This window comes from Netta rufina, assembly GCF_964035555.1.
Source record: "Netta rufina genome assembly, chromosome: 1".
NCBI classification, from domain to species: domain Eukaryota; kingdom Metazoa; phylum Chordata; class Aves; order Anseriformes; family Anatidae; genus Netta; species Netta rufina.
This window is the reverse complement of record NC_140123.1, coordinates 44,954,685-44,981,111: the sequence shown is the minus strand read 5'-3', so window position 1 is coordinate 44,981,111 and position 26,427 is coordinate 44,954,685. Positions and strand designations below refer to the sequence as shown.

General features: G+C 36.9%; 1 protein-coding gene across 2 annotated transcripts in view; it reads right to left on the bottom strand.

Annotated features, from left to right (window-relative positions):
- The window catches only part of SLAIN1 (SLAIN motif family member 1), a gene marked incomplete at both ends in the record, with an annotated part of 48,525 nt that overhangs the window by 16,258 nt on the left and 5,840 nt on the right, over positions 1-26,427 (bottom strand). The window contains 2 exons of one of the 2 annotated variants that reach the window (XM_084291224.1): positions 1,865-2,014; positions 3,878-4,027. In XM_084291224.1, coding sequence (XP_084147350.1) covers positions 1,865-2,014; positions 3,878-4,027 — 300 coding nt within the window. Of the gene's footprint in view, positions 1-1,864; positions 2,015-3,877; positions 4,028-26,427 lie in introns of those variants that run through there. The other variant, XM_084291225.1, reaches the window with a different exon arrangement.

Sequence of the window (26,427 nt, the reverse complement as noted above, 5' to 3'; positions counted from 1 at the left end):
ATTTATTTCTCTACCAGTGAGAAGACTACATGAGTATTAAGCATTTAACTTCTAAACACCCTAAATCAGAGGAGAAGTCAACATTCACCCAATGAGTTTTCCAAATCACTATTATACTTTTATATTCCTGCAATAAAAATGCTAGCAATTACATTTCCTAAACATATAAGCCATGAAAATATTCCAGCTCTCCAACCTCTCTGAACCAGAGAATTCCTGCTACCACCCAAACTCACATAAAAGGGTTGGAGGTAGGTAGCACCACGGTATTTTAGACACGTGCATTTTACCACATTCTTCTCAAAATGTCAGTTGTTGAAAACTATCCCATTATTAGCACTGCCCCAGAAGAGCAAGTTTGCTCCAGGTTAAGTGAGGGGGAAGTATCCCTCTCAGCCCTCCCACATCCTCTTTTTCCTGACTGCACAGCAGACAGCCCTGGAAGGCATCACCTTTCCAGCAGCTGAGTAATTCTGTGAATAGCTGGGAATAACAACTTCCTTAAATTTACAAAAAACTCTCAGCCTTAACAGATGTCTTTGTTACCATAATGGAAATTACTTAATATGCTTGTTTTTCCCTCTTGAGTGGGAGTTTCTATTCATGCAAGCAAAGGTGCATGCATAAACATTCGCATAAAATGCTACCACTTTCTGCAGTGGACAACAACCATCATTCACAGATTGTGTACAAATTGCTACGACAAGAATGAGATACAACAACACTTGAAGTAGATTAGAAGAAAAAACGTATTTTTTTCCAGTTTACCAATGACCTGATTTCTTAGAGAGCTAAGTACCTGAAGTCTTTTTTAAACTTAACTCTGAAGGATAGCACAGATGCCATTTAAGTAACACATTCCTTCATATGTTTGATAGTCATAAATATACATATATATTTAAATTCTGATCACTTTCACATAATATCAGAAATTTTCCAAGCCATGACAATACACATTCACTAGTTGAGAATTCAGCTCCCTTGGAAAGTTTCACACTTGCTGAATTTCTCTGCTGAATGTAACTAGTGCTACCAGACTTACAGCAAGTTCAATTGCTGACAAGTCTGGTTGGTCCAGCCACATTGGATCTCTTAATTTCTTGCTCACATTTTATCTTCATTTCACATAGTCAGATATTAGTTTGCACTGTCCTTCAGTCATCATCTCTGAACTTCCTTTGTTTTTAATAACATTATTTCCTCTTTTATGTATTACTTGGCACTCATAGAAAGTAAGAAAGATACTGTCTGTTGTCTGAATGGATTCTAAGTCAAATAGTCTTTAATAAAACAATTTTCTATAAATTACTATCAAGCCAGAATATAATGTCAAAAAAGCCCTTGGGCTCAGATTTGTGCATAATCACAAGTCTTACACCAAGATGTCAAATTCCTATACCTCAAAATTAAGAATTTAAAGTATCAAAATTAATTTGAGAATTAATAAAAACAAAGTAGGGGCAAAAAAAGTCCATGAGAACTGCTTATATTTTTATTTTCTCACGACATTTATGCATGAAAAAATGCTTTAGCATCTCCCTTCCCCCTCATATAAAATAATTTAAATAGCATGGTAAGACATTTAAAACAGCTAACTAAAAATGTGCTCAAGGGGTATGGATCTACCAGTTGGGATCCAGAAATACATAAGAATCATGTTTTGAAATATCCAGTATCCTTAACATGAACCCAACAATGTTGACACCTTGTGCTTCCAGGTGAAAAATGTTTCCACCTGCCACTGAAGAGGTGACTCCTTTTAAGAAAGGTCCGGTTGACTGAGACCAGGCAGGAGCAGTTCTGACTGTTGTGGGTGATCTTCCTCAAATTATTCTGAAAAACAATTAAGAAAAAAGCCACCTACTCTCTTCCTGCAGACGAGCCATGATCTGAACATCGGTGAGGTCCTGCAGTTTGTATCCCATGGAGATGGAGTCATCCTCCAGCTCTGAGGTGCTCAGCTCACTGTCTATTGATGACTGTGGGCTCAAAGGGGAACTTCTAGAAATGTAACCTATGTAAAAAGAACAGATAATGTTTGTGAATATGTCTGGCCATTTCTCATTCATGACTAACTTCCCTTTATGTTACAGTAGCTTAAAATATTTATATATATAACAGATGAAAACCTTCAGAAGTATAGTGCAACCGACTAACAATTAACAAAGGGACTTGATACTCATAAGAAGCATAGTAACAGATCACAAATCCCTCTGCTTGTTCCCAAAAGAGTCCTACAGAGCCCAGACAATGAATAATTTACTGAGTTCAGTTCTGATAGCTCAGACTAGCTAGTGTACTCTAAAACTATCTGCATTTGAATCCTTACGAGACTCTGGTTCTCCCTGTTTTGTTCTGAAAACTGAGTGCATATGTGCCTCCAACTTCTGCTCAGTACTCAGATTCCATATTCTAGCAATTTACCTGTTTTTCTTTAAATTGTTTATTATCATCTGAGAAATAAGTTATTATAAAAATTAAGACTGAAAAATGATGCAACAACAGAGAAAACAATGCCTCCTTCACAGAGGTAACTTTCGGAGAGGGCTCTTGATTCTACTTTTTCCTGCATAGTTGTAAAAGTATAAACTAAATTGCAATTAGTTGAACGAGCTAGTTTTTGTCCAACTTTAGAGAAAATTTTTGCAAATAAAATGCAGTTTACTTCTTAATATCCTTTGGACCACCAAAGACTCACTGCCTACAGGATAATAACCACTGTGATGAAGGCTCTTAAACTGTGCTTATATCACAGATGTGTTTGCATCCTCTAGCACAGCATCCAGTAAAATTCATCATAAAATCAGCTGTTCTCTAACAGGATCTCCAACAGAATTATTTTGCGAATTATTAAAGCGAATTATTTTGCTTTGGAAGGATTGTAAGGGGGAAATATATTTGTTTGCCTTTTCAAATTTGCAAGTTATAATGGTTCTCTAGGTTTTGCAGAGATAGTAACAGCTGTACTCTTTTGGAGCATCAGTTGGAAACTAGACATCAGAGACAGAACTAGATGCTTTTGTTTAGGAACTAAACGGCATCCCACTGAATAGGGGAACTTAGATATCTAGCTCACACACACCTACATGAGGCATTTAGAGTCTGTGTCTGTATCTCACCTGCTGCACCCTTATTTCTTAACAGGGCTTTGTGCACGGATTTCACACATGGTAAAGAAAATTGCACAGAGAGCAGTGTGGCACAGAGCATACCTGCTACTGCCAGCAATACAATGTTAATGCCTCTTTCCCAAGGGATTATTTTCTCCATTGCCATTTCAGCTTAAGAGAAGCCATAGATATAAACTGACTCCTGATACCTGTACTGAAGAAGGAAAAATGCAGCTCTTCACAATTAACTGAAAAAGTGGGTCTTTTTCCTAAAACTCTTGTGTCCCCTTGAAATTGGTGGCAAAAGTAAAATAAATCTTGGATAGTAGCACTGGTGCCAGATTGAAAACAGTCATCTTTCTGCTGGCTGTTTTTATAACAGGTAAATTCTCCATGATGCGGTAAGAGGGAAGAAAGGGCAAAGCTGGGGACCGTTTAAAATGATGCTGTTGCAACTATACACTCAGGTTAACCATTATTGAGAGCTAGGCTGTTTATTAGCATTGCCTTCTCTGGCAATGCTAATCAAAAAATTAAAAATGGAATATAAAAATTCCACTTGCCGTGGAACACAGAAAACAACCTACATTGCTAGGTAATTGCAAAATTTTAGGTCATTTTAATAAAAGAATCTCTCTGAGATGAGAGATTCAATCATCTGAGAGACACAATCATCTGAAAGGTGCATTGTTGTTAAATGCTAGCAAGATTAGATTTGATTAAGCAATTTTGTAAGCCCCATAAATCCACAAAAAGTTAAGCATTACCTGTCCGTTCAGGTGTTAGTATTGCTTTACTGGAGGTTTTAGAGAAGCTGGGAGTGTTAAAGCCATTGGTATATGGGGTGAGTCTTGCAACAGGACTATAGGGAAAAGCCAAGGAGACAGGTGTAGAGAAGAGGTTCCGCCATCGGCTAGCTGTTACAGATGTGAGGGAGGAGGGAAAAAAAATAAAATATTTATAGTTATAAATAGAATAGTGATATTAGAGAGAAAATCATCTAACAATAATCTCTTCATTACACATTGTTTACTTATGGCAAATGGGAAATAATGGTTCAAGTTCAGCAGCAAAACAGAAGACCAGCAGAGCCTTCTACATGTAAGACTGTTCCACTGAGTTTTCTAGTAAGAAGGTGTTGTTTGCTATTTTCTATGTATACACCATTTTGGCATATATTTATCACATACATCATTGTGTGTCAAGACAAAGTAACAGAGGAAGCAAAACCTGTTACAGTTAATAGAGAAACAAATTAAATTTGTAGTGCTCTTCAAGGAATCGTTCATGGCAATCAATCATCACACAATTGAATTACAATTATCAGCTGTGAGAGTTCAGAGACAAAGCAGTAAAATATACCCAACCAAGTGCTAAAAACAACCATAATCCCATAGCAGGCTTTTAAGCTACCATGACATATTCTCACTTCTCTTTTCACAGTGTTAAGTTTGTGGCTACAAAAGCATGACATTTTTTCACTATTTTTGAGGACCAACCAAGTAATAGAACAGAGCATATCTTTTTCTATGGATGGCTTACAACAAGGTTGAAAGGCATATGGTCTATTCAGTAATGTCACAAAGAGCTTAGAGTGGGCAAAAATACTAAAGGTTTATTTAATTTATATTCTCTTAGTTCTCCTATTAAAATAGGAATACATCTATAGTTTGGTTTGCTTATTTTTAGCATGTGTTAAAAAAAAAAAAAAGTTAAAATAAAAAATATTCATGCGGTCTTTGGAAAATAAATACTAGATAGAAAAGTTGCTGCAAGCAAAAGGAAAATTTTTAAAAATTAATTTCAGGGAACACATTCAGATGCAAGCAGTTTGTGCAGAAAAAAAAAAAAAAAAAAAAAAAAAAAAAAAAAGATCATATATTTATTTGTGATAGATTCTGTTTTGTCCTGAGAGGTGCTGTATACAGTGACACAAGGGAGGGAGCTAGGGATATATACTCATATCTAGCTTAGAAATCAGTGGGATAACTTTGACATTTAGCAGGAGTACTTTGCTGTGACAAGTGTTGCCAACCAGTTTCAAAACCAAAAGTCCTCAAAAGCTAAGTGCCTAGCACTGGAGTTTATATCACTAATCTGCTCTATTATATGGACTTGTTCATCTGGTTGTTCTATGTGCTCACAGATATTCAAACAATGTTCAAGCATTCCATGTTTTAAAACCTCTCCATCACCGAAATGATTTAGCAGGACATACAAACTTTATTCTTCCTTCTTGATAACATCAACACAGAGTGGCCATGGGGACAGAGGGGAAATGCATCATGTTGGCAGGCTGTCAATCTCATTGCTGCAACCTTTTGGAGTAATCAATTAGCTATCATTCCAAAATATAGTGTTTCCCCCATTCCTTTTGCTTCGTCCCACTCAAAGAGTTTGTCCCACTCCTGGGTTTACAAGGACAAATCAGCCTTTTGTACTCTTCCCATCAGTGCTACTAAGCTTACAGTGAAGGAAACTGCTTGTTTCCAACCCTAGCCTGCAGTGGAAGGGAAGCACCTGCAATCCTTAGTGTCTGAAGGAGGGAAGTAAGATGTAAGAATGCAAATTGTGATCTTTTCTGTCACCTCATCACAGAATTACTACAATTCCCTCATTTTTCATGATTCTAATTCCTTTAAAAAGCTTAAAAAACAAAAAAAAAAAAAAAAAAAAAAAAAAAAAAAAAACACCCTACAGTTCATAACTAGGAGTAGCATCAGCACCACTTCTAGAAAATTGCCCAGTGCCTAGCAACACAACTGCTTCCATGCAGAGTTATTTGTCCTTAACATTTATTGAAGTGATCAGTTTAAAAGTCAAGTATGCAAGTGTTACAGGATGAAAAGGAGAGCAAACTCAGATGACCACAACTCTACAAACTAGTGCGTAATACAATGGCTAGGGATCAGATTAACTCAAAAGAAGGCAGAAACTAAACTGCTTCACAGCATTCACTTAAAGAAACATGCATGATAGTATAGATCTAAATATCATATACACAGCTAATACTTGCCACTTTCACTAGAAGTCATCAGTGAGGAGCAAAGGATGACAGTTCCTTAAAATTCTATTTTTCTGCCTACCACAAGATCTGGTTTTGTCACAGTCTGATCATTTGCCAGGCCAATTAGCTGCCAGCATGTTCTCACCCACAGATGTGGTCAACCCTACAGCACAAATAAACATCATTCATTACTCTGTACAATCACTACTGTGAGCTGGCCCATGAAGCACAAAGCAACAGTTATCGTGACTATGAAAGCAAGAACCCACAGTACAAATATAATCAGTATTTATGGCAAAACAGATTCCAAATTACTCTTTCAAATAGTATGGGTTCTCAAGGGAAGAGGGAGAAGGATGCCAACAAACTCTAGAGAAATACTGTTCTAATGTCCCCAGTTCTACGGCTTTTGGTCACCATGTACCATCTATAGCCTGAGAGTGTTTAAACTTCACCTAAGAACTGACATTGTTTGTATATACAATTAGTTTCATTATTTAGGATCAAATATAGAAAAACATTTTCATTAGGTTTCAAATCTAAATATCAAAATGAAGTACATACCGAGTACCTCAGCAGTATTAACAAAGACAGCAAAATCAGACTTACATAAGTCTTGTGCTATACCAAAAATATAAAAAGGTACGTAGGAAAAGACTGATACGTACATCTAAGCAAAACTATAATTTAATGTAAAAATTTGTAAAATCACAGAATACTGAAATGGATAGTCATTTTAGGACAGTTATTTTACTCCAGACTGATTCTGAGACTGCCCTGATTAGCACAGTAAAACACCATTACTCATGCAAAGATTTGCACTTCCTTCACTGTTTGCAGCAGCCTCTTTCCAGAGAATGAGACAATGTTGTGATGACCCATATTTTAAATTTAAAAGTCCATCTGTTAGACTCCGATTTTTATACTCTTTGTAGTTTTTCTTAAAGCCCCAACTCTGGTTGTCCAGAGATGAATTAAAAAACTCACCTACCCTTCAAAAACAAGGAAGTTTCTAACCCTTGCATTTGAAGAGAAATTTGAATAATCCCTCTCTGAGTGTCTTATACTGAAGACACACTAAAGGAAGAAAAAGTTTCAGCCATGGAAAGGAAAGCAAGCATATCTAAAGAACCATCAAGAGAAAAGAAGCAAAAAAATAAATAAATCCATTTGACTTACTCATGGAAAAGTATTAAATGCATTAACAATTTGACTTCTTGACTTCTTGAAGTATGAAGCTGTTGGCCTTTTACACCAACAAATGGAATTAATATTCTTTAATATGAAAATATAAATTGTCCTAGTCTTCAAAGTAAACAGTTAGAATTGAAGTGCCCCATGACTTTCCTGGATTTGATCAATTCTTAATAACTAGATTGCTGATAGCATAACGTGTTATATATACTATAACTACTACATGTACAATAATATTTTTTAAAAAGACTTCTCAAAACGTCTACATGTACATAATCAAACCAAACCTTTTCTTTAAAAGTTAAATCAGCAACAAGGGGGATTTTTCATAACTTTAAAATGTTCACTAACACAACTGAAAATTTTAAAAATTACTTAAGATCTCATTTTTATAACTTTTCTGGAGATATCAGAAGCTACAGTAGACTAGAGTAATAACTCAGAGCACCTATATACACAGAAATATTCACCATATTGATTGTTGTTAATAATCAACTTTTGATAAGAACTGATGGAAAAATTTACATGAAAATGGCAATGGGGAATATATAGGGAATTTCATGGCTCAAAAGTAATGGAACACACTGCAAACTCAAAGCATGCTGTACCATACCTAAAACAATTCCTTTATTAGAAGCAATTCCTAATTTAAGCTACATAATCACACATACAAAAATCTGGTCTTGAAAGTAAAGCCAAAATGTACTATTAAAATTAATGGGATCATTCATAAGCTGGGACACAAGATAAAAATGGCATTGACCCTCATCATGTTTTAATTTTGTGGAGTTACACTGAAGCAGAACAGAGACAGATCGAGCACTGGTGCTGTATGTAAAACACTGTACTACCTAAGGATAACAGCTTCCAAGAAACCAAAAGAAGTACATGCACATTTTAAACACCGTCCATTTTCATAACTCCACTATGAAACTCAGTTTGACAGAATTCTGTAACATGGCAACTTACCTTCTCTCTAACAACACAAATGAAAAATATTTCTTTGCTATAAAAACAGAAAATAAAGTCATAAAAAATGTATAATATTACTGACTAAACAAATTATATTTGAGTTACAATCTAGGCTGTTCATCCACTCAATTAGCTTAAGTTTTATATAAGCCTTCCGGCTAGAGACAAAAATACCTTTTGAATTCAAATCTAAAAAATAAACTGAATTGCATATATACATTTATTTGAACACAGGTACTAACTAAATGGCTTCAACAAAATCTCTTTTTTGAGAGCCAAAAAATTGGAGGATTACTTACAATACTGTCAATTCAGTAAATTCAAAACTGCAGGTCAGGATAAATCTAGGGTCTTCTGCTGTGCCCTGTGCCCCTGCACTGTCACCATGTCCTGCCTGCATATCAGTCACACAGCCCTTTCTTGCTGACGTACTTTCTTTTTAGAAGGAAACACAAACTATTTCTGTGGTACATTCCGTATATGGCCAGTTGCACAACATCTACGCTTAAAAGAAAAATGTCTTTCCCATGAGTAAAATACACAACCCTGCATGGGAAATACAGGTATTTCATTGATCACTGGGGAAATTAAAGAGTGCTAGAAGAAAATTCAAAACCCACTCCTTACTGTAGTCTAAACCAGCTAAGAGGCATCATCCAACTGAGACATATGTAAAAACACCCTCCCAAAGATATGTTTTTAACCTTAGTTTTATATCCCTGTAAAATGGTGATTCAGAGTCTGCGAACTCCTCCTGAGGGTATATGTATGCCTGGGAACAGGTGAGTGGATAATGCATTTGAAAAGACAGACAGAATAGGGAGATGCAAGTTCCCACTACTTGCTGAATATTGCAGTTTTGAGGACATTTGCTTAAGATTTGGGAAACATGGGCTCCTACTACTCACTGTGTAGATCTACTCAGGTTCTTGGAAAACCCAGAGCTCGTATATAACAGTTTTAAACACTCCTAGGTGGACAAGAGGTGCTATACACCCAGCTTCATCCAATGCCGTACTGCCACTGTGCAGGGATGGATCTCCAGGTACCTAAATTTCAAAGCAAAGCCTAAGCAGATCTTGTCTCTCAACTACCTCAGTAGCTCTCCAGCAGAAGGAGCTCAGAAGTACTCACAGTCCTTAGGCCTGCATCACATGTTGAGGCATTCAGCTTCTGTGCTCAAAAGAGAATGACTATAACATCTTCCAGCATTTATCTGAACACTGCGCTTCCAAGCTACCCTCTGTAATTACCAGACTAAAAACCTGTCTGTGAAAAATTTGGCTTTTTATTAGTTAAAAATATTATGAATTCTGGGCCTCTAGTAACTGGGTGTATGAGCATCGAGTTGTACTTGTAAAATTGGAAGTTAGTCCGGAGCATGTATATATTCCCCTCTTGTTGAATATTATTATACCACAAAGTCTCAACTTTTCAAGCATCACACTCTTCGTTCCAGTCTCCCACAGCACTTGTGGTCATCTCAACAGCTTGTTTTAGCTCTTATGGTTTCAAAACCACAGCTGTATTTCCCTTAGCCACTCAGTTACCAGTAGAAACTTTGCCATCAGCATAGAGTCACATTTCATATGTTTAATGCACATTTTCACTCACACTGAATCTGGCATTGTCCAAAACTATTTCCCTGCACTGCCATGCCCATCTCACAAAATGCTCCTGGGGCTTGTTTGCTGTTTTTGTCCCTTGATGTCTTGTTCAAGAGAGGCAAGGTACTTCATTTTCCCCAGATGCAATGATGACAAAGATAAACTCTGTAACTGTAGACCACACAAGTCCATAAACAAGGGTCTCCAAAATAAAATTTTGTGTATGTATTTATCTTTAAACCTCCATAATCAAACTGAAATGGTTGAATAAATAAATGCCAATATTTTCCTTTGGTTTTCTTTGTTTTTCTATGCTAAATTATATGACTTCCTGAACTCTTAATGTAGGTTAGCTAGTGAGAAATTACATATCAATTAAATGTTTTAATTTGATTGCTTTTTGCAAGAATGCGATTCTGCTACAAAATTCTACATTTTCACAGTGTTTTTAGTAATCAATACACAGGATTGCCATGTAAAATAAGTAAATAAATCAAAAAGAGAGATTAAATACTCTTTTTACAAAAAGAACAATCCAAATCAACTTCAATTCCATGTCAAATGTCTGAAGAGAACAACTGCCACTATGGCTAGACCACACAGTGATACATTAGGAGGAGCTCAGAGAATTAATAAAGATTGCCCACTTTCAAATAATGTTAGTTTTAAATGTATGTGAGACCAGAAAAAGCTTGTTTCCCAATTCATTCAGATAAAGCAAGTCCTTTTTGAAAAATACCGTAAAAGGATTAAATATTAGTGTAGAATGAGAAAGCAGTTCTGTTGGTTTGCATTGGTTTACTACTGTCTAAATACATCAAACTACAGCAATTCACATACCTCAAGATCTGCCCCCTACAAAGATAGCATAGGCCTCTTTTAAAAGTACAATCAGAAAGTGTATCTAAATGGCAGTAGTTTCTAGAACTTCCACCTAGTACAGCAAAGCAATGTAATCAACAGCATGTGTTTGGCACACTGCAACTGGTGAACAAAATATAAATCTAAATAAGACTTGGGAATGCTGTACTTTGTTAGACATATTCCAGTTGTGCCAATTATTACCTATCAGTATGGGCAGGTAAGTTTTCTACATTTTTTAAGACAGATGAGCTATTAAGTTACTAAGTTACATTAAGTTACATTAAGTTACTATTTCAAAGTAACTTAATGAAAGACTGATCTGAAAATCGTCTTTGGACATATTATATACTGGAAAAATTACTACGTTACATTCCAACTGCAGTGCACTGAATTGCAGAGTCTCTAACTACCACTCCCCAACCCAACTTTTTCATAAAATTGATTTTTTGAAGGTATTCAAAAAAATAGAAAGAAAATGGAATTGAGAGGTATAAGTTACATGCCTCCTACAAAAATAAAATAAAATAAAATAAAATAAAATAAAATAAAATAAAATAAAATAAAATAAAATAAAATAAAATAAAATAAAATAAAATAAAATAAAATAAAATAAAATAAAAATAAAAATAAAGAAAGAAAGGAAAAAAAAGGATACCTTCCCTTGTAAAAACTATGTGCATTGGATGGTTATTTTTTTGTTTTTGTTTTTGTTTTTTTTTTCTTTTAGTTTGCCTCTTCTTTTTAGGTGAACTTTTAATCAACCAGTTATATAAACAGTCAAGTACAGATGCTTCATGAAAAATGTAATTGTCTCAGCATTTATTTTCTTTCCGGGCACACAACTCTCCCTGCATGCACAGATCCAAAAACAAATTTTCAGGGAAGAGGTAACAGACAAATCTGGCTTCCAAGTCTCCCTTTTTAGAGAAATTGGCCAAATATGGTGCTGAAATACTAGACCTAAGGAATGACCTAGGGCCCAAATATCTGTTCTCTCCCCAGCTCCCATATTCAGCAAGTGCCATTTTATATAAACTGCTAGTCTGATGTATTTTCCTTCTGTTTAGTGGATTCTTAATCAGAATCATAAGCATACAAGCTCTCACATTTCAACTAGTCTGAAACAAGATACAATTACCTAAGCAGAAGACTCATTCTCATGAGAATTACTACATAAGATAACCTGGAACAAATCTATAGCCCCAATCTCTTCTGCCAAACTATAATAATCTCATTCATTAAGAAGGGTGTTTGCATCACTTACAGTTAAGAGTCTTCAAACAAAGAACTAGGAGCTTCCAGAATAAGGAATTCTTACTAAAGGATTCTTACTAAAGTGAATGCTAAATTTTACATGGGGAGACCACACAAATTCACTCAGGAGGAATCCACCAAAGGTTAAATGATTACATCTAAATCAGAAATCACATCTGGTTCAGTCAGTCTCTGTACTGGAAATACATTTGTGAGTGTCAGGGAAAGCGTGTATGCTCTTTCACCTTGTTCTCACTCTCTTCTAGTTATCTATTTATAGTGCTTTAGGGCACAGGAACCTGTGTCACAGAGACACAATAAAGATGTACTTATGTATGGACATTTATGGCTGACCTCGTCACCACAGGACAGAATATACTCAAAAGAGAAAAAACAGGGCATGATTCACCTTCCCTCCACTTTAAAAGGACAAGAGCGGTGCCTGTTTTTCTCCACTGACTACAAAAGGAGCCCAGTGTAACTGGCTCAGATACAGATCTCTGCATATATTCAAAAGAAACTAACTCTGACAACATTCATTACAGGGAACAATAAACAGAGCTTAGAAGCAGATTTGAGAGACTGCCTTCAGTTTTCTCTTTCTCAAAGCAAATGAAAAAGACAACTCCTCTGTAGCACTAAAGCACAGCAATGCTTGCAATCATCCAACCTAAACAGTTTTCACAATCCAATTAAAGTTGTTGCACATCTTTCTTGGCAGCTTGAAGGGGAGGCCTTGCTACCTTCCTACAGGATGATGCTTTACCCCAGCCCTCCCCATGCCATCCTCTCAGCTGTACTGGTACACTGTACCAGCAATTAAAACTGCCCTTGCAAGACTTCATGCTCAATCAGACCAATTAATTCATCTTCACTAAAATGAACTTTTTGTAATTATTATTTTTTTTTAATAAAGAAGAGTTCTTTGTTCCAATTTACCAGGAAGATGCTGGCAAGTTGTCAGTACATTTAAGAGAGAGATGGAGAAACAGAAAAGAGCAGCAGGAATGTGGGGCTGATGAAGTTACCATTGCCTCCAAAAGAAATGCTTGTTAGAGAACAGCCTCTACGATGTGCCAAAAGGAAGGTGAGATGAACTTAATGTCTTACAATAATTACTTACACATATAGCACAGAGCAGAGTAACATCATCGGAAATTCCATCATATTTTGATTTTAACAATTAGCATCCAAAAAATGTCATGTAATCATCTCAGCTAGCAGATCTGAAAGGGAAGCAGTTCCTGCAGGCAAGACTGAAGTTAGAACAGGATGTGTATGCCTGCTGAAGAGAAAGTGGGCTATATTTCCATATAAAAAGATTAGAGGAAGACACAACCATAGCAACCTAAGTTGTCTTATTCCACATGTGGAATAAGTGGATCGAAGGGATAAGGGGTAAGTGTGAAATATGTGGATCGACAAGAGACTTGCAGGTTTGTTTACACCACAGAGCAGAGCAGAGTGTCAAAGAGCCCAGAACAGGAGGAGGCTGGTACATCTATCTACCTAGAGAAAGGTAAGACCATGACAAAAAACTAACACCAGTTCCACAATCAGCACACCTTCACTGCCAACTAACAGCATCCAAACTAGCCAATATAACTAATCTGGTCTCACATAGTTCAAATAACCTTGCAGAAAGCTCCACACCATACTAATTTATGAATGGTGTTTTCATTCCTCTAGCATGAAACAGGTGTCCTCACAGGGGCATTCCCATTCAGTCTACAGAATATAAAAGCATTAGATTTAAGCAGAGCGGTGTCAGAAGATATGACGCACACATCGTTTTAACATTCTGAGCATAATGATCAGTGTAAATCACATTTTTCTTCCTATCCATTTAACACTGCCTGCTAATCCAAAGGGAAAATGCTTTGGTTGGCACAATTTGTGAAATACTTTACATATTCCTTTTTAAACCACAGGTCTGTCACTGATTACTCTAACATTACCATTCTGAAAAAGACATACTCTGTAACAACACCATCAACAAAATCAGAAATCTCATGCTTATTGCATAAGCATTGTGAAGATGATCTCAATTGTTGTTTTTTTGTTTGGTTGGTTGGTTGGTTTGGTTTGGTTTGTTTTTCTCCTTTGAATTCATTAGGCTTGTTAACTGCTTTGTCTATATTTCAGTGATTGTGTGATACAGAAAAATCTCACAGAATACTATGGGAAACATACCTGCAATCACTCAGTGCAGGTTTACACGTTCCATTTGCTATAGTTGTTTTTGTTATTTGTGGATGACTAAGTCTTGAAATGAAAACTGCCCTTTAGTTTTTTTCTTTAAATGCTGGCTTTCAGGTCTGAAGTGTCTCCCAGGTCTGAGAAATAGCCTGCCTGGGTCTCAGCACTTCTCTTAACTAACCTGCTGCTTGCCAGCCCTGGAAATCTATGTATGCCATATCACTCATACCACTCCCACCCACCAGACATTTGCTCTGCAGAACAGTACAACATCCTCTTTGAGGTCTGAAGGAATCATGGGAATGTCTGTAGATAAACAAGCATCCAGGATTATGCAGCTGCAGGAGTTATCTCCACAGCCTAGATAATTCAACACCTGCAGCATCCTCATCAGAGATACTTTACCAGGATGTAGCTCTGTAGTGGGTTTACGTGGCAAGGTTTTGGTAGCAGGGAGCCATAGGGGTGGTTTCTGTGAGAAAGATCTAGAAGCTGCCCCATGTTTGGGAAGGGCCCCATTGTTTTCCAGATCCGAGCCAATAAGCGATGTTGTTTTGCGCCTCTGTGAGAGCATATTTAAGACAGGGAAAAAACGCTGCGCCACACAGCAGCCGGGAGTGAGGAACAGCCTTGCGCCAAGGTCAGTGTAGAAGGAGGGGGAGAGGTGCTCCAGGCGCCGGAGCAGAAGTCCCCTGCGGCCTGTGGTGAGGACCATGGTGAAGCAGGATGTCCCCCTGCAGCCCATGGAGTACCACGGTGGAGCAGGGTTCCACGCTGCAGCCCGTGGAGGAGACCACGGTGGAGCAGGTGGCCCTGCACCGACGGAGGCTGCCGCCTGTGGAAGACCCCTGCCGGAGCAGATTCCGGGCCGGACCTGTAGCCCGTGGAGAGGAGCCCACGCAGGAGCAGGTGACCCGGCAGGAGCTGCTGCCCGTAGGGGAGCCAGGTTGGAGCAGTTTTCTCCTGAGGGATGGACCCCGTGGTACGGACCCATATCTGGGGCAGTTCTGGAAGAGCTGCTGCCTGTGGGAAGCCCACGCCGGATCAGTTCATCAAGGACTGCATCCCGTGGGTGGGACCCCACAGCACAGGGGACGAGAGTGACCGAGAAGGAGCGGCAGAGAAGAAGTGCTGTAGACTGACCATAACCCCCATTCCCCGTTCCCCTGCGCCGCTCGGGGGGAGGAGGTGGAAGAGGGTGGATGGGGGGAAGGTGCTTTTGTTTTTTTTTCCTTTGTTTTCTCACTTCTCTCGCTTGTTAGTTGTAGGCAATAAATCTTACTATCTCCTTATGCCGAGTCTGTTTTGCCCGTTACAATAATTATTGCGTGATTTTCTCGTCCTTATCTCAATCCTTGAGCCCTTTTCACATATTTTCTCCCCATTCCTCTTTGAGGAGGGGGAGTGAGAGAGCGGCTGTGGTGGAGCTCGGCTGCCCACTCGAGCGGAACCACGACAAGCTCTCACGCAGTAGGGTTAGTAACTACCAGTTTGAGATGACTGTGCGGCACTATCACCACAGTTCTGTGGACAGCATTATCAAAAATAGATGAAGAACTTAAATCTGTTTTCTCTGACTCAGAACTTCCACACCATGATTGTCCCTTGGAGAGGGACTTTGCTTTTGACTGCAAAGGTATCAACAATGTGGGTTTGTGGAAGGGGAAGGAGATGCTATCTAAGCAACCTAACATGAAAATAGACTGTTGTACGGTTTGTCTTTTGCATGTTGTTCCTGTGCAAAGCTTACATAGTATTCACCAGAATAAATACAATTAATATTTCCTGTTTCTACATAAAATGTATCAAGTTATGTAACCAAGTTTCAAGTATACTGTAAAGAAGCCAAAAAAGTTTAAAGTCTAAAGCCAGGACCATAATCTAATGAAGTCATTAAAAAATAAATAAAAATAATAATATAATATAATAATAATAATAATAATAATAAAAAGCTAATTAAGCTGCCCTAACCAGAAGAGGAGATGGAAATTGCCCCATAAGAAACACCTACTATCCCAGTACCAGATCTCAAGGACAGGTCATTTGATTTTGAGACAGAAAGTAGTTACCAGGATTGCTATTTAGAGAGACTATGTGATTCACTGTTCAGAAGGGAGGTGGGAAGTAATACCTCTACAAACCTTCCAAGGCATATTCTCTTGAGTATGCTGAATTCAACACCCTCACTAGCCAAGATTCTGGATCAACAAAGAGGAAAACTTAGTATTATCTATAAGTATTATCTATAATGCATGTTAGGGTGAGGGGGTGAAGGGTAGGGAGGGTTGCTAACAGTATTGGCCCATGATAAAAAAAAAAGTGCACTTAAGTAAGCACTTCATCATCCTAAAAAATATCTGGTGACAAAGTTGACTTAGGAGAAACCTGACCTGTCATTCCTTTGGACATGGTTACCTATTGTTCAAAAGTGGGCTTTTAAGCTGCTACTCCATCTGATACATACATTGGGTATGAGACTTCTGTTATAGGTTCTCATGTTTCCCAGTCGCACAGCTGTGTCCCTTGGGACTACCTGGATGGGGGGAGTTTGCTTCAGTATCCAAGGGGAAGGAGCAGCAGTATCACATCCCCTATTCACATGGGCACATGGGTTCTGCATCCACCCATGTACAAGATATGGAGATGCAGTGACAATCTTTTTCAGCTACAGTAAAAGCTACTGACAGCTGGCAAATGTAAAATCATTTTTGGACAATTCTATGTCAGATTACTCCTTAAGCTACAAGTTATGGGAATGAGCATTTCCATAGGCATCTTTCTTGCAGCTTGAAGACAGTTGTTTCCCAGAACGAGTCTACTCCACATATCCACTCAATTCTTTACTTAATAAAGACCAAATAGACCTGTTGCTGAAAGATTATTTTGACTATACAATACTGAGGGACTTCTAAGTGACTCTTACACCACTGAGAAAAGTTGTTCTTTACATCCACACTCTACAAGCATGCCATGAACTAAAGAAGTTATAAGAATAAGATGATTTTTTTCCAGAACAACTATATGAGTATACCATAGGCTCCTTCCAAGGCAGGTCATGGATTCACATTCTTTTCATGTTCTTAACAAACAAAACTATGTTACATTCAGGTCTCCAGTGCAGACCTGACCTTCCTGACATTGGCACAACTGCAAGAACACCATGCCTACATCTGTAATGTGTACCAGAAGAACCACACCGTGTCTAGTCAAGTTTTGCAAAGTCTTCCTCAAGCAAAGTGTCTAACTACAGGCAGTCAAACTCCAGAGTTTTAAGCAGTTTTGTATTAATCACTGCCAGCTAACTCAAGAGCATTAATTTATTGTATTTTCAGTGACATTAGAAAGAGTAAATCCTGAATCCTGGTTCATCAAATTTTAGGCCATAAAGAATAAAGTTTTCAAACTCCTTTCAAAGTTATTTGATATTCATCTCATTAGCAACCAAAATACTTTAAGGACCTAACATAAAGACATTGCAATGACACCGAAGTCAGTTAAAGGATTTTCATGATTTTAATAGTTTTTAGATTAGCAATCTGATTTTCTACTACTAGGAGTTTTCTTCTCCTGCTATCTAGGATACGAGATATAATTACAAAAGCTTATCATAACACCAATTTTTTTGTACTTTTTTTTTTTACCTTCCTTCCTGCCTTAATATTAAGGAAACATTATGAATGTCTCAGGTTAATTTTACAGTGGTGGAAGGCCTGCTTTCCATGGATCAATTCCAGTTTACCACAACATACGTAAACACTGTGAATTCATTTTATTTGATATTTGATAATTCTTACAAAACCACTGGTATGGAAGCCAATCTGAATTTTAGCCACACAGGAGAGGAGAAGTGGAGAACAACATTTTGCAAAATGCAGTGTGCCCTTCATCTTTAATAAATTCTGTGGTCAGTATTCAGATCAACTAATTTTCAAAGTTCATATTCAACCTCCAGTCCTACCTAAACAGCTGTGTTCCTCTCTGTCCCTTCCAAGTCACTTGAGAAAGACAGCATGAGATGAATCTTACTCTGGGGACATCTGTTTTTCAGCAGACACCTCAGTCCCTGACTTGAGATGTCAAGCCTGACATTTAAGAAGGTTTAAGTAAAGAAATTTTAACCTTATCTTGAAATCATTTACAGCACGTTTAACACAGAGAAATACAGACATACATGTATATGGTAGCTAGAGATGTGAAAATTGAAATACTAGGAGTATCATGACATGTATTTAAATTGGATCCAAGGGACTATGTATACATATATCCACATATATCATCCATGCAGCATTGCACTGCCATGTGTGGATTTACTGAAGCTAGACAGGTTTGACGTATTACCAGGAGCAAGTCTTATGGTATACTTATGTTTTGATAAAGAAACAGTGAGATCTTCTGGGTGCTCCATATACATGTTTACCTTTCAAGACCACTTGAAAGACCACCAAGAACATCAGAGGCTTTCATCTTGTCAGCAATCTGCTTTCTACATAGCAAAAAATGACAGGTGCCATCTAAATTCTTAAGTCCAGTCTGAGAAGGAGGCCTGATTTCAAAACCAGCTAACCTGATAGGGCTTTTTTGTGCAGAAATAAAGTCTCTCTAATCTCTAACAACTGTACATTACATGGGTCCAGTTTACTCAGCCAGAAGCAGTTTAAAATGCTCAATGATAGTACTCTTTTGGAAATGTTTTCAACCCTAGAGAACAACAGCTGCTTTGTGATCTCTTGAGTCTTTGTGTCTTTGTACTGGTAGATCTACAATTGTCAGTGCAATCATGTTTCTCTTCCTGTGAATTCAGTACAAAGGTCATTGCAACCACAGCAGTCACACAACATTTTGCTGGACAGGCTCCCTTTCTGCAGCTTGAGTCTCAGGTGCTGAATAAAGGAATGGAGGAGACAGTAATGAAAGAGCCATTCCAACAACAACAAGAAAATCACATCAACTAAAACTCTTCACAGATATGTAGGAATTACGGCAAACTGTATAAACACAAGGAGCTTTCATGATCTTCTGTTGAAGCTCTCCTATTCCTTTAGTCTATTCATTGGACTAGAGGAAAAGCAAAAAGACTATGTCTGAGCAGTTAGCATACTACTTCAGAGAAGGGCCTAGGGTTCCTCTCTATTAATGAGAGAATTTCATTTCCACCTGCCACATAGGATAGAACACAGTTCCAAGCAGACATATACTATACTGTTAAGCAGACACACTAACAGCAATTAAAATCCAAGTCAAACAGATTTAATTTTTTTTTCTCAGAAGAACTACTGGCTGCAAGAAAAATATAGCTAATTTGAATTTCCTAAATTTAAAATTTTGATAGCATATATAATTCTTTTTCTTTTGCACGCTGACTCATTTCTTTCAAATAGAGCCCACCATCTCCAATGGAGGTAAGGATAACAGGTAAGGAGCCTGTTCTGTAAACAACAGACTCATAGAATGACAATTTCACACCCTTCTCTTAACAGTGTAGGATAATAATTACATACCAGATGGAACCCAAATATATGTGTTCATAAGGATATAACTTTATCATATCACAAAGTGAAAAAGATCAAATAATTCAAGCATTAACTCTATGTTTTTTCTAACACTATGGGTAAGTCCCAAATCTCCCCTACATCCAAGAAACAGCCTTAAATGCAACATTACAGTTTCCCCTACAACTGTGTCTACCTGATGCCTTTATTTACATTTTAAACCTTTGGCAGGAGGGTTTTGCAAGGGACACTCTCTAGCTACATTTCTGAATCTAACACTCTCTTCCAAGATGTCACACTTCTTTTTCTTTGCACAAGCATAGCCACTGCCTATACCACATCAGAGCAGAAAAACTAAAAGTTAGACTCAAATCAAGGTTAAAAGCAGCACTACCCTCCAGGAGCCCTGTGCTTTTTGGATACACAGAGCAGGTGTCACAATGACAAGGTTATTATGAGAAAGTGTTAACACTTTTACTCAAAGCAGAGAAAAGATATAAAATCCTTCAAAAAATAAAAGATATTGTAAAATATGGCTTTCATCCAAATAGGTCAAAAACCACAATACTGGGATTAAGAAAATTCTGATACAGGTTTAAGTGACTGATAAATGTAACAGGAAAGTATCAGGAATATACATCCTACTGTAGAATTAAGGTTCAACACCAATCTAGCATCACACTTAGAAGCACTAACAAGATAGCCACTTCTAGAAAAATGAGTAAAATGACATATAGATATTTGATATAGATACCATTGTCATCATTATTATTGTCTGTGGGGTCAGGACTTCTGTAATGACAATTTTTAGAGAGACTACTCTCTAGACTCCCAAGAGAAAGACTGTCTCCTCCTGGCACTAATTCAGAGCATGTTGCTAAGTTTAGGCTCTTCTAAAAAAATTTCAGACACCTCTCCAGAGACACCCTAAGCAAATTTTGCCTTGTCAGTACTTCCCGTAGGTACCTACACTGCAGTGAGAACTGAACAGTCGTTTAACAAAGAGGCAATACTTGCTTCTTGCAAAGAAGTAACACAGGAAAGAGAGAGGAGTATAACACTATCAACAAAGAGTACAGTACGACAGAGAAAGCATGAGAATAGCACAAAACAGAACAGTCAAAAGCACACAAGTTACAGAAACACCATCAACACAATTATTACACTTCTGCAACACCTTTCTTCCCAAGCCTTACTCTGTGGGATAAAAAGCACTCTACAGTATCTTTTTAAGCATTTCCACCCCCAGAACTAGTCAGGTCCACAATAAACAGAAATGAGCTTAGACAGCAAAGTTTAAGATGCTTTTCCAGCTATTCACTAAAAAAAAAAAAAAAACAAACAAAAAAAAAAAAAAAAACAACACATTTGTTTCATCAAAGTAATAATTTCAAACTTATCAGCGCCCACATATACCAAAAATAACAATATCTTTTTCTTGGAATAAGTCCAACACAAAAACATACGTGCCTCCTCACAAAGAGACTTTTTTATTTATAAATAAAGATTAATTTGTAATTACAGTGAAGCATTTCAAACCCACTATTTCAAAGTAAGTTAAGAAACAATTGTGAGACACTTTTAATGTTGAATACACTACAATACATGAAGTAGAAATGACAAAAAGAAACTTGATGACACCACGGAGAAACAATGACTCCCTCCATCACTTTATCCTGTCATATTTAGTGCTTGCCTATAAGTGCTTGCCTATTTCTCTTTTACTAAGGCCTTCTACTGTGATGTTTCCCGGAGTCCAATGAAACTGGTATTACATTATACAAGCTACTCCTGAAGGATATGATACATTACAGCCCCCATCCCTAAGAGATGACAGTCTAAACACCACTTCTGTTTCTGACACATATCTTTTCATGGCTTTGAAAACTCAGGAATGTTATTTTTTGTAAAACACAATGTCTCTAACATTCAAACTAACAACCCATCTTGAAAAATTAAAAAGATCAAACAAATCTAGTGGGGTTCTGCAGGACTCCAATTTAAGCCCTGCATTTTTCATAAATGACTTGGATGCAGGACTCCATAGATCTCTTCCAACTCAGGATATTCTATGATTCTATGATTTGTGAATGCCCACTCCTCACTAATATTCAGATCAAAGCTTACTGACTATATTCCAGTGTCGGTGTCAGAAAGTTTTACTGTATTACAAGAACATTTGCACAAAGCCCAGTTAAAAACTAATTACTGGTCTATATGTTGTATATCCATAAAACGTGATAACAGATATACTGGATGTGGAACACTTGGTAAAGAAAGTGAAGACAATCAACTTCTTTCTAATATATTAAAATACGAGTTGAGCTACCAAGAACAAAGACTATATGTCATATTTGCAAGCCTGTGGACTATATTCTAGAAGTAAAACAGCTCTCAGAAGATAGACATCATGGCACAGAAGAATCTGAACAAAAGATGCAATGCTACAAAGACAAGAAACAAAGTGCTCCCTGTTTATTTCTTTTTTGAAGAAAAGAAATAAACAATATCTTTATAAAGAAGTAGTGCTACCTCTATATACCACATGGGGGAGGCTCATCTACATCCTGAAATGTTATTTCCAGTTCTCTTCTGTAGATATCAAAAACTTGCAGTGAAAGATAATGAGAATAATATAAAAGCTATAATGATCATTTGGGGACTAGCAAACAGTGAGCAAGATACACAGGCTATCAGGAGAAAAATTATATGACAGCTTCCAGAACAGTCTAGTTTTGAAAATATTCTCTTTCCCACAGAAAAATTATCCTCAGAGGATGAATCACTAAGTGTATCTGTGCCCATTAATAAAAACTAGTTTTGTTTTTAAATTCTACCTGGGAAAGTAGTTTTATACCTTGGAAACAAAAACAGCGATTAGTAATCCACTGGATAACAATAATAGTGCCTGTATTTTTAGGATAACTGTCAAGGATGATGCTACTACTATTGTTTTTAGACTTATGCTACCTTACAGCATTCTAAAATGAGACAGATATCTTCTCTACGGAGGTAATACCTAACATAACTACTCTACAAACCTTTAAATTATGGACTTCAGATTGCAAATTCTGCATTTTCACATAATTATAATGACAACTAGAACTCATTTCTAAGAAAGTATTTAATTATAAGTCACATAACAGTCAATTCCCAAATATGAAAATAAATTCTTAAGTAGCATGCTTATTATAGTTTAATAAAAAGTAGATGTCATATCTAAGAGCCATAGTAAAAAGACAAGGGATATCTGCACTGTGAATGAAGTGTCTGATCTATGCGTTTGTTGTCATAAGAATTTTTAACCAAGCACTTCTATCTTGAAGTGCAGAGTAGAAACGTTCCAGTGCAGAAAAGAAATACTGTATTTGAAATGCAAGCACACGCTTCCAAGTAGAATATAAAAAATGAATTTTTCCCAATTGAAATATACAAACCATCTTCAGCAACTGTGTTAGAAAATCCAGTGACAGCAGCACTTGCAAAACCTCTAAGAACTGCTTGGAATTATACAGGTGTTACAAGGGGTTATTTTAAACAAATGAAATCTAACAGGAAATAATTCTTACAAATGTATATGTGTGCTCTGAGCACTAAACTTGCATTGTGGGGAAAGACAGCTATACATCTTTTCCTAGTCAATGTCGTATCTCCCCAAAAGTACTGAGATGCTGACAGGAATTACAGATACCCAGCACGTTTTGTTATCAGAATCGCATACAGAGAGGAACTGAATTGGTCTTGCCAGTTCTTTCATTCATTCTAGAGCATTAGAAATTGTATTATTTATGATGGAAACAACAATCCTATCATTTGCAAGCTTCAGGACATTATCATTTGCTACCCCAAAACCATTGTATGTAAAATTTTAATCTCCATTACATATGAAAAATAAGGACAAGAAAGCTGTATTAGATCTTCTTAATCCAGTCCTGAATGCCATAACATACATGTGTGATGCATCAATGCACATCAAAAAAAAAAAAAAAAAAACAAACAATAAAACCTTGCAGTTCAAAACCACCACTGGATTCAACTCAATACACAATATAAGCTTTTTTCCATTTATAGTATCTCCTGCTTGATTCTGCTGTTAACAGAGCACAGTGTAAAAGTTCCTTATGACTGCAATTTTTAGTAGCTGACATATTTTATATCTTAAAGATGTATTTTATATCTTAAAGATGTCAAACTAAATGACTTCAAGATGAACCCCTGGGAAGTGAAAAGAGAATTAGGTGAACAGGACAGAACATGGCCCAGTTCTGTGTAAGCACAAAGTTTCTCATCCAGGTGAAACAGTCTCTCTGGGGCCCTATCAGCTAAGACTTTTTACAGGTAAAGAGAATATAGTTCTGCTGAATTACATATTCCTCCACCCCACTCCATTTTTCTTGCAGGTTTGTTATTTGTTTGGACATCAAACTTAATTGATGTGACATTGGGATCCAGCACAATAAAGGCTAAAATTTCACTGATGAGGTTCTTGGGTTCTTGGGTTTTGTAAAATCATAAACAAAGGAAGAACTGACAGTGGATCTGTTTTACAACATCCATGGACAACAAAATGACATCCATCTTGAAATATGTTATTTACTTTATTAAACGAATAATAGTTTAACCTTAAGGATATAAATTAATTTCATTTCTGAATGAAAATTCATCCAAGGCAAACTCTGAATCTAACCAGTATTTCATATTCTCCAAGGAAGTGAGGTTTTCTGTCTGGCAGGCTGAACTGGATGAGATATGCTTTGAAGCTCTGCATAAAAGCTGAGCTCCTACAGACTGACTCCTTGCTAAGCCTCTTAACTCCTCAGTTTATCCATCCGGCTGCTCGACAGCAGTTTACAGAAGCAAAGCTACGTAGTGTAGTTTCAGCCAGGGTGTAAATCAACATCATTTCATCGATTTTGGAGGAGTTATACCAACCTGCAGCATCTAGGAAGTTTACATACCACATCTCTCTTCTCACTGGACTTAACACTGACATCTCCCAGCATCCCCAAGTATTACCAAGAAAATATAGAAGCTCCACCACAGCTTTAAGACTATTATGTGACCCTGCTGATATGAATGAATCTCAGGAAACAAGATAGAAAGCAATACTAAAAAATGAGTGACAGGGAATTGATTTTGCACAGAGAGCTGCAGTAAACAAAACAAACCAGAAAAGTTTCACAGAAAACATGAATGAGGAAGGCTAAAAAGAAAAAAGTGACCCAGGTCAGGCCATTAAAAAAATAAAATAAACATAAAAATAAAAATAACAATACCTCATCACAAATTGCTCATGAAAAACAGGAAAAATTCCAAGCAAAGATCTTATCATATGAGGTTACATTTAACTTTCATCCTCCTTAGAGCTAGCATGCTCAGTCCACAGAAGTAGGGCTTGTAATAAACCTAGTTTATTATAAACTAGATATAAGCTTTAACTACTTATTGGTAGACCAGAGGAATGATGAGAAGCTTGTCACAGTGCTTCACAGAAGAACCACCTGCAGGATACCACCACCGTGCTTATGCCCTTAAAGATTTATTCCAAGATGAAATCTTATTTCCACAATGAAACACATAAAACACTTTTTTTTCACTAGAAAAGAAACAGGTTGGTAAGCACAGCAAGGTGAAAAGCATGATCCAAGTGACTCTTGAGCCTGAAAAATCAAGTAGTCATTTTATTATTTTATCACCTAGGATTGCTTTGACATAAGTCTCCCACAAGACCTTTAGTCTTGTTATGAGATAACCTAATTTGGGATAGTTCACCAAACAAATTAATATTTATATGAAGATCAGAATGTAATGCAATAAGGAAAACTTACATGAGCAGGAATAAATGAGCACAGATTTACAAGTTGCAAGTAGGGAACATGTATTAGTTAAAACCCAGAAAAACAGCCTCACAAAATTTTACCTTTTTTTGGTTCACAGCTCTTTTCTCTGCATGTAGTCATTCAGATATGCTGACCTTGCAGACAAAAATCAATTTTTACTGCTTTTTATTTCTATGTGCACTATAGTGCTTAAAGAGCTATGAGAATCTAAACCAGATTAATTTTTTGCTGATGCATCATGGACAAAATTACTAATCGAATTCTACCTACAAAACATCTCAGGAAGCACAGACTAGTACATTATAAATGTTTTTTCACTACATTTTTAATATTTCTCACATACATCAGTGTTACTATTGACTCTGTGCCAAACAGAAGAGGCATGACTAGATTTCAAAATCCCTCTAAAATACCCTTTCAGTGCATATGGCTAAAGGGAGAAAACACTGTTCAACTCACAAGTATGAAGTTTGAAACTTTAGTACCAGAAAATAAGAATGCTATTCTTATTGAGTCACTTGTTAAAAATAGAATAAAATTACATGTATGTATTTATACATGCATGTATATGTTTACTGACAGAGTGAACAGCAAAATAAAAGAACAGGAAGGTCAGATTGGAGAAAGTTTGTTGTACTTTAAAATGGAATTAATAGATTCTTAAAACAATCTCATATTTGGTTTCAAAACCGGAAAAGAAATAAATAATGTGAAACCAACTTCTACAATGTTAGAGTAAGAAAGATGATGTTTTCTTAACCCACACAATTTGTAAAGGTACAAGCAATAATAACTGAACTACTGGAATCATAGAATCACAAAATGGCTTGGGTTAGAAGGGATCTTAAAGCTCACCTGGCTCCAACCCCCTGCCATGGGTGTGGACATCTT